General features: G+C 39.9%; 1 protein-coding gene across 1 annotated transcript in view; it reads left to right on the top strand.

Annotated features, from left to right (window-relative positions):
* The first annotated feature begins 2,075 nt into the window (after positions 1 to 2,075).
* The window catches only part of sNPF-R (short neuropeptide F receptor), a 477,220-nt gene continuing 468,968 nt past the window's right edge, over positions 2,076 to 10,327 (top strand). The window contains exon 1 of the mRNA XM_069822797.1: positions 2,076 to 3,885. Within this exon, the coding sequence (XP_069678898.1) occupies positions 2,541 to 3,875 (1,335 nt within the window). The 5' untranslated portion in view covers positions 2,076 to 2,540 and the 3' untranslated portion in view covers positions 3,876 to 3,885. The remainder of the gene's footprint in view (positions 3,886 to 10,327) is intronic.

Genomic DNA, 10,327 nt, shown 5'->3' with positions numbered 1-10,327 from the left:
CCTTCGGGTTCCTTAAAAGTCATTTGTAAGTAAGTAACTGTTTACTATAATCGTAAGGCTACTATGACTGTATATGCGGTCCTGGATCTGTGTGGAGGACAGTTGGAACTTCATAGTAGAAGGGGTGGGAGCGAAGTACATTCAAAAACTCAGGTACAATAAAAATTGAAGTAAAAATAAAATGATGTCCCTGTATATATCAGCCAGAACCTCAATGAGGGAAAGTGCATAAATTAGGAAAGAATAATTCGAATTGTATAATTCTCTACCCTTAAGATATCTAATACAGTTTCAGACAAGAGAGAATATGAAAAAGGGAAAAGAAGAAAACAAAGCTAGACGGGACTGGCAAGGAGAGTCGTTACCAGATCAACATGATAACCAATCCATCCACAGTTTTTGAGCGGCGGCGCGCAGGGGGGGGGCGGGGGATGCCGTGCGCGCGCCTCGCAGCATCCGAGCGGCCAGTCGCTCCCAAGCCGAGGTCCGCTCCGCACGCGTTCGATCTCCGCGCCGCCCACCCAGCGAACGTGCTCGATACTGTGATCCTTCCAACTGCTGGCTGGTATCCATGTTTACCGTAAGGTGTTGTGCTTCAAAACATTCCATGTAAAAGAGCGCGCAGTACCGCTAACAGACACTATGAAACCAAACTCGAAGCCTGCACCCTTCACACTCAGATTTCGAACTGTACAGTGAGACACATTTTCCAGTTTGGACGAACTCATGAGCGTTTGGTTTTATCGTATGACAAGCGGTTTGTTATGTAAAGTTACTTAATGCTGAAATAATTTATAGAAGTCAGTGTATCCTGTAATATGTTATCGTCCCTATGTTTAATGTTGCAGCTGTAACACGTGGCTGTAGTTCGTAGAACTTCCTAAGTTGCCAGTCGCTTTAAAAGTTACATTGCGCCAACGTCATTTCATTTCAGCATCGCTGAAAATGTGGGACTTGCGAGAATTATCTTCAGTCAAAATAATATTATGGATACAGAAACGTGATTTCTCTTAGTTTCAAATTGCAATCAGAAGACTTGTGTGACATCATGCAATATGGTAAGGAAAGTTTATTACAAAACCAATAACGCCGGGAATTATACCTCTTTTATCAGCGAATCGATTTATCTCGGAAGGATTGTCAATTTCTGGACCAATCAATCCGTTTAAGTGGCATTGTTCATGTACTGTAGTCATAGCTATCTCGTCTGATCTGCACCAATTTTAAAATATTATAGTTTCTGGAAGATGCAGAAGCAAGTAGTGTTGTAGACTGTCAGAACAATATTCCTGTAGACTGAACAATGTAAAACAAAAAGGAATTTAAGTTGACGTCATTGTTCTAGTACAAAAACTTCCATTACTGCTGAGCACCATGAAAATAAATGTTAAAAATTATTGTTTCTGTTTGCTGTTCAGTTGAATAATCGTGCTCAGTGTGCCAATCAATGAATTAGGTATGATTTAGTGTTGAGAAATAATAATTTGAAAGTGAACATGCAAGTAAGGAAGTCATTGTTATGTCAGTAAATTAATGGTTGGGTTTAAATTGATTTTCTAACCAAAAAAAAATCATTATAATACAGAAGTGTATGTGTTAGTAGAAATTGCGAATGTTATTTCTAACTGCTCGGCATATTCAACCAGACTCACTTCATGCAAGAACTTTTACTGATGAATGTTTGTATCCCTGTTCTACGAAAACTTTTCCCCGAGTAGCAGAAATGTGATATAACATTTGCCGTATGTAATAATTGCTACATCGTGTCGGTGAATCGTAACTGTGAGCGCTGAACGCGTGCTGCTTGTGTGTGGTTTTATCTATCAGGCAGAGTTTCTTTCAAGCCCGGCTCAGCAAACTCAACAGGTGGTCTCTGCCGCCTCCGTCAAATCCAGACACATTGCAAAACAGATCCATCCATAATGCCGAATTTTAAACCCATGTTGTTGTAAAGTGAGGGTCTAATTTTCTAACTGCGTTTGGTGTCAGACAGAACAAGTGAACAATTTTGAAAGCTGAAACATATAGACATGAATAGGTCTGCATGAAGTTACGGTTTTCCACACGCAGTACTGCTAGTGATCTATATGGATTGGTGACAGAAGCTTCTCAAAGATGATGTTTGTTCTAAGTATGGCGAGACGTTGAAGCTACTTTTATTTACAATGTCCTTGTCGTTGTCGTTCATATTATAAAATATTTCATAAGAATATGTTGTTTGCTTTCGTGGCGTAATGAGTTCATCCTCTTTTGCGCCACTTCATTAAGAGCCATCCTCAAGAGCGCGGTGATTGATGGACTACCAAGTTGCTGTTTACTTCACATTGTGCGAAAAATTTGTTTGAATGCGTGCGGCGCCCTTAAGTGGAAGGGACGCAGGAGTGACGATGTGGAGTGTGATTTATGAGTGTCCTTGTCGGTACTTAACGACTGCGTGGGCGGTTTGAACGGAATAATTCGCTCTGCCCGGGACAGGTGTGAACAATACTTGACAGAACAATTCTAAGACATGGTGAACGTAACAGAGTAACGAGGCGGTGATGCTGACGAACCAGACGACGAGCCTGCCGCTGTACGACGCGGAGTACGACAACGGCTCCGAGTACGTGAACGAGAGCCAGAGCGCGTCCGCCAACGGCACGGACGACCAGTACGACATCATCCACGACCACACCGTGCAGGCGCTGTTCTGCATCCTGTACACCACCATCTTCATCCTGGGCGTGTTCGGCAACGTGCTGGTGTGCTACGTGGTGTGCAGGAACAGGGCGATGCAGACCGTCACCAACTTCTTCATCACGAACCTGGCCCTGTCGGACATCCTGCTGTGCACGCTGGCCGTGCCCTTCACTCCGCTGTACACGTTCCTGGGCCAGTGGATCTTCGGGCGCGTGCTGTGCCGGCTGGTGTCGTGCGCCCAGGGTATCAGCGTGTACATCTCGACCCTCACGCTGACATCCATCGCCATCGACCGCTTCTTCGTCATCATCTACCCCTTCCAGCAGCGCATGCAGCTCGTCACCTGCCTCATCATCATCTTCAGCATCTGGATGTTCTCGCTGGTCGTCACGCTGCCGTACGGCATCTACATCCGGCACAGGTACATGGACGGCCGCTACTACTGCGAGGAGTCGTGGCCGTCCGAGCAGTTCCGGCAGGTGTTCGGCCTGCTCACCACGTCCATGCAGTTCGTGCTGCCCTTCCTCATCATAGCCTTCTGCTACATCAAGGTCTCGCACAGACTCAACGACCGCGCCCGCACCAAGCCGGGCTCCAAGAACTCCCGCAAGGAGGAGCAGGACCGCGAGCGCAAGCGGCGCACCAACCGCATGCTCATCGCCATGGTCACCATCTTCGGCGTGTCCTGGCTGCCGCTCAACGCCGTCAACCTGCTGAACGACGTGTACAGCCCCATCGGCTCCTGGAAGTACTACAACCTCTGCTTCTTCATGGTGCACGCCATAGCCATGAGCTCCACCTGCTACAACCCCTTCCTGTACGCCTGGCTCAACGAGAACTTCAGGAAGGAGTTCAAGCAGGTGCTGCCGTGCTTCGTGCCGTCGGGGGGCCGGTCTGCGGCGTCGGCCGCGATGGGCAGGGCCGGCGGGTGGCGCTCCGAGCGGACGTGCAACGGCAACGAGACCATGCAGGAGACGCTGCTGCCCACGTCGGCCGTGCACCGCGCGGGCTCCGTCAGGATACAGGACAAGGAGGAGGACAAGAAGGCGCCTGCGAACGACGGCCGCGTGGACGTGGAGACGGTGCTGATCCCCGCGGCCACGTACAACACCGAGGACGACTCCGTGCACCTGCACCTGGACAAGGGCGGCGCCGACACCACCCCGCTGGCCTGCGTGCTGCGGCAGACCATGTAGTCCTCGGCCGGTGAGTCCAGTAAATTACAGAACACACTGTATGTGTACAGGTAAACTACGACTGAATACGAAATGACACGGTAGTATTCCTAACAGAATTCGTAGAATACATGCAACCAGAGATGCACCAAGGTTCCGCTAGTTGGATAAAAACAGACGAAGTTAACTTTCACTGCTGTCAAAATGACGACATAACAAGCAGACTCTGTAACATTCAGCTTTGTGGTTCAGCGGTCAGCATTCGTGACTACAAGTCATGAGATACCGGGTTCAATTCTTGTCCTGAGTATAAAAATTTGTCTTTGACGAGACTATTTAATACTTCCCCCTGTAAAAATTTAGACGCTGAGTGAGGTAGAAGCACTATAGTGTTCAAATGAAAGTCTTCAGAATGCGTCCTAGGTGTCGACCTGGTTGGCGAGTTGGTATACCGCAGGCCTTCTATGCCCAAGGTTGCGGGTTCGATCCCGGGCCAGGTCGATGGCATTTAAGTGTGCTTCAATGCGACAGGATCATGTCAGTAGATTTACTGGCATGTCAAAGAACTCCTGCGGGACAAAATTCCGGCACATCCGGCGACGCTGATATAACCTCTGCAGTTGCGAGCGTCGTTAAATAAAACATAACATAACAGCTTCCTAGGTCTACAATGAGGGAACTGCATGGTACAAACACAGCAACAAGAAGTAAGGCAAATGCAAATGTTGCGTATCGATTATCATAACGCAGTGGCAAATGAATACCTCAGTTTTCACCTGAGAAGAGTAAGTAAGTAAACTAGACTATAAATTCAAAATTATAATACGAGAAAAGTTAATTTGAACATCATATCAAATTATATAGCCGAGATTGAAATTAAAATAAAACCTATTATAACAATAAAGATTGCGTAATCGAACACTTTTGTGGCTACACGTAACACAATTTCTAGTGATTCAAATCTTGTACGTTGATATCTCATTTCTAATTGAATGAAATTGAAGATTAATTCACATAGTTTAAACCATAGTATGCTTTTTCCTTATTCAGGTAAATTTTGCATCTGTACGAGTTTCAGCACATCATATTTCAGAAAAAGCGATTTTTTAATAAGGGAATATAACTCTTTGTTGTTTAGACAAATGTCAGAATACAGGTCTGAACCTTAGAAGTGATACCAACAAGGCACCACTTATGATGTAACTAGGCCAGGAGGTAATGGGGTAGGGTGGTCAGTTCCTTTCCCCTCCATTGCATTTATAAACAATTAGCTACATATTACACTACTCAGTCTTCAGATGCATACAAACAAATGTTTTTCTCCGACACATATCGTCAAACGAGATGTTCTCTCCGATAGAACTGTTCAAGGATACTATACTGCTAGCCCATTTGTATGGTACTGAATAAGACAGTCTCAGTTAATTTGGACTAGCTCGCTCACAAATTCCATTGGGAGTTCCACACGCGTGGACAGTTTGGGACCCAAACAGGCTCAGAAACTCGCTCCCCAGTAAGCTTACTTTTTGTCCCAGTTACTGGCACTATTGCGAAGTCTATCCCTTACAGAATAAAAGCAAGAATATCCAATCGCTCAGCATTACCAAAAACTCAGGTCTTCTGTATGCATTTATTTCAACAATGCCACATTGTTTCTATTAATGTATTTATTTTATTATGTACTAAATAAAATAAGAATAAAATTAATTAAATAAAATACGAAAATAATAAAGTAAATTACTTCATATAATTTCAATTCCTGTATTGAGTAAAAATCAAACCAAGGATATTTTTTTAAATAAATGACTCTGAGGCAATAACGCCATATGCGCATACTGCAATACCTTAGCAATAAATACAATGTCATCTGGACGAAAATGTGTTTTCATCCAGTTTCCATAATACTGTATTTTATTTTATAACTTAAATCCTCCTGTGAAGGAAAATACAGCCAAAAAAGAAATGTATTTCAAATCAAGACATTCCTTGTATTTCAAAAAGGCATATGACTCGGTTAAGAGAGAAGTTTTATATGATATTCTTATTGAATTTGGTATTCCCAACAAACTAGTTCGATTAATTAAAATGTGTCTCAGTGAAACGTACAGCAGAGTTCGTATAGGTCAGTTTCTGTCAGATGCATTTCCAATTCACTGTGGGCTAAAGCAAGGAGATGCACTATCACCTTTACTTTTTAACTTTGCTCTAGAGTATGCCATTAGGAAAGTCCAGGATAACAGAGAGGGTTTGGAATTGAACGGGTTACATCAGCTGCTTGTCTATGCGGATGACGTGAATATGTTAGGAGAAAATCCACATACGATTAGGGAAAACACGGGAATTTTACTGGAAGCAAGTAAAGAGATAGGTTTGGAAGTAAATCCCGAAAAGACTAAGTATATGATTATGTCTCGTGACGGGAATATTGTAAGAGATCAAAATATAAAATTTGGAAATTTATCTTTTGAAGACATGGAGAAGATCACATTTCTTGGAGCAACAGTAACAAATATAAATGATACTAGGGAGGAAATTAAACACAGAATAAATATGAGAAATGCCTGTTATTATTCGGTTGAGAAGCTTTTATCATCCTGTCTGCTATCAAAAAATCTTAATTTATAATACAGTTATATTACCGGTTGTTCTTTATGGTTGTGAAACTTGGACTCTCACTTTGAGAAAGGAACCTAGAGTAAGGGTGTTTGAGAATAAGGTGTTTAGGAAAATATTTGGGGCTAAGATGGGTGAAGTTACAGGAGAATGGAGAAAGTTACACAACACAGAACTGCGCGCATTGTATTCTTCACCTGACATAATTAGGAACATTAAATCCAGACGTTTGAGATGGGCAGGGCATGTAGAACGTATGGGCGAATCCAGAAATGCATATAGAGTGTGCGTTGGGAGGCCTGAGGGAAAAAGACCTTTAGGGAGACCGAGACGTAGATGGGAAGATAATATTAAAATGGATTTGAGGGAGGTAGGATATGATGATATAGAATGGATTAATCTTGCTCAGGATAGGGACCAATGGCGGGCTTATGTGAGGGCGGCAGTGAACCTCCGGGTTCCTTAAAAGCCAGTAAGTAAGTAAGTTAGCTAATAACAGACTTGTCATAAAAAATTAATACCAAGTTACATTGAAATTTCATGAACTAGAAGAAAATGAGTTTTTTTTAATCCTCTTCCAAATTGTTACATTTTAATAATGTGATACTGAGCAGAAGAAAGATAATAATCTATAATTAGATAATTATAAATATAGATAAACTCTATAATCAGAGTTTGAAAAGCCGTGTTAAAATTAAATGGTTAAGTTAGACTTAAGTAACAATTAATACGTCTTTTGAAATATGATCAAATTCATACACAGATTGATAAAATTAGTTTTTGTTTATAAATTATTTTATGCATAAAGAAAACTACATGTACTGTACACCATAATTTTAATGAAAGTAACTACATTATAAAATTAATGTTCATAAATTATTGTACAATTTAATAATAATAATAATAATAATAATAATAATAATAATAATAATAATAATAATAATAATAATAATGTTTTATTTTCGCTGGCAGAGTTAAGGCCATAAGGCTTTCTTTTCCACTCAACCAGCCTTAATCAATACAATACATAAATTTAAATTACAAATATTTTCACTACACTTAAAAGGTTCTCCAGCAATAATCTTCACTACACATTTATTTTAATTTAGATAAATCTATAAGGTGAAGTAGTAACTTAATTTATGAGCTAATTTAATTCAATGAATTATAATTAATTTAATATTTGAGATAGCTAGTAAAATGATGAAAATTAATTTAATATAAGCTTACTAGGACTATGTTACAGGGAGAATATATATATTTCTATTTCTATAATGAGAATATTAATGTAATTGCCATTAGAGGTAATGTAATATTCATTCGTTTAATTTGAATTCAAGATGTTCTCGAAGATTAGTACAATGTAATAAGGAGTCGGCCTGGGTAGCGTAGTCGGAATAACGCTGCTCTTCTGTGCTCGAGATTGCGGGGTCGATTCCGGCCAAGGTCGATGCCATTAGGTATGTTTAAATGCGACAGGTTCATGTCAGTAGATTCACTGGCATGTAAACGAACTATTGGGGGAGAAAATTTCGGCACACCGGCGACGCTGATATAACTTCGGCAGTTGCGAGCGTCGTTAATTAAACCATAGTTTAATTTTTAATGTAATAAGGTAATTTATTTCAATTCAATACTTTAGGATCCAAAATTATATTAAATCATCAACATAATGTTCATTATAAAAACAATAATTAGGACCTAACTTATTTACTGGCTTTTAAGGAACCCGGAGGTTCATTGCCGCCCTCACATAAGCCCGCCATTGGTCCCTATCCTGAGCAACATTAATCCAGTCTCTATCATCATATCCCACCTCCCTCAAATCCATTTTAATATTATCTTCCCATCTACGTCTCGGCCTCCCCAAAGGTCTTTTTCCCTCAGGCCTCCCAACTAACACTCTATATGCATTTCTGGATTCGCCCATACGTGCTACATGCCCAGCCCATCTCAAACGTCTGGATTTAATGTTCCTAATTATGTCAGGTGAAGAATACAATGCGTGCAGTTCTGTGTTGTGTAACTTTCTCCACTCTCCTGTAACTTCATCCCTCTTAGTCCCAAATATTTTCCTGAGAAATTTATTCTCAAACACCCTTAGCCTGTGTTCCTCTCTCAAAGTGAGAGTCCAAGTTTCACAACCATACAGAACAACCGGTATTAAAACTAGGACCTAATGTTGTTTTAATTAAAGCGAAAACATTAGTCCAGATACAGTGATGTATAATAAGGTGTAACATCAATGTATTCACCTAATGATATGTAAAGACGGAAATATTAGAAGTAAATTTGTTCTCTGATTTTATTCTCTTATCTCTCACAACTTTCATTCATAATAACGCACGAAATAACATAAAAAGCTACACAAAAGTTTATGCGCTGAATGGCAACACTGCATTTTGTGATCTCTGCTATGTACCGTAGTAACAGGGCGTAGGGCCCACTCTGTTTGAGTGAGTGGGTGAGAGGGACTCGGAACTATCTTAAGGGGAAAGGATGGTATTTTTTGGTGAAAAATGAATAAATTTTGAAAAAAATTATTTAAAATACTCTGTAATGTGTGTGGAATGCATATCAATAACATTTTGTGGGTATTTGTGCCCTTATCGGATGTTGAGTCGCCATTTTTAAACTTCCTGCGTTATGGATTTTTAAATCACTCTCCCACTTTTATTGTTGTTTCCGGTAAATTACATTTTCAAAAAAAAAAAAAAAAATTAAATACCCTTTGATATGTGTGGAATGCATTGCGTAACATTTCGTGGGTATTTGTGCCCTTATCGGATGCTGAGACGTCATTTTTAAACTTCCTGCCCTATGGATTTGTAAATCACACGCCCGCTTTTATCGGTTTCCAGTAACTTCATTTTTTTGCTACATTGCCAGACAAAAATGGATATAATTTCTGAACTATTAAAGATACATGCATGAAATTTAGAACACACATTCTTTAGACTATTAGGAAACTTTTCTCTGTAACAGAATTGTGTTAATTGATTTCATTTTAAAAATACGTGCGTTTGTTTGCGAGAAAGGAAATCAGAAAATTATTAAATTTTAATTGTTTATTTTACAAACGTAGGGACTAATATCAAAATTCTGTTACAGTCAGTTTGTAGAACATGCTTTTGCAAGTACATTACAAAAAACTGTTTGAATCTATCTTTAAAAACGGTTTAGATATATCGGTTTTAGTACAATCCTGCATTGGGTATATATATATATTTTTTTTTTTTTTTCAAATTTGGGCCTCCAAATAATTTTTTTTTCAAAATAATTATATTTGGTTGAGTTGCCATAGCTATGAGCTCTCTACAAACAAAAATTTAATATTTTACACCAAATAGGAAAAGGGTTTTAAAAAATACCATCCTCTTCCCTTAACTCCGCCGTTTGGGTTGGGAACCAATGTTTTATTGGTACCGCGCGGTCCATTTAAGAATTACAGTAGCCCATTCGTGTTCAAAGTGGAGAATGAGCTAAATCTGTGTCCCCTCTCGCTCTACTGTCTGATAATAGATGCACATATATCAGCCACAACCTCAATCAGAGGTACGAACATAATTATTGGTAATGATAAAGAGCAGCAATACAAATTCGTAATATCTATTTGATATATTACACATACGCCCATATTACATTTACACCAATTTTATAATGTCATGTCCAGCTTACGGTCATATTTGGTATCCTACGATGACATTTCGTTGGCTTTATATGATTCTGTAACCCTTAATTAAAGGGAAAAAAATGCTTCGATTCCTATACGTGCATTGAAGTTCTCTTCTGACCAATACTACAAAATCTACGACCATTTCTACCGTAGAATAACTTATTTTTGTTTTTATTATTAAATT

Source organism: Periplaneta americana, chromosome 4 (genome assembly GCF_040183065.1).
Source record: "Periplaneta americana isolate PAMFEO1 chromosome 4, P.americana_PAMFEO1_priV1, whole genome shotgun sequence".
In the NCBI taxonomy this organism is placed as follows: Eukaryota; Metazoa; Arthropoda; class Insecta; order Blattodea; family Blattidae; genus Periplaneta; species Periplaneta americana.
The sequence above is the reverse complement of the archived record's forward strand: the minus strand, read 5'-3'. Positions and strand labels throughout refer to the sequence as shown.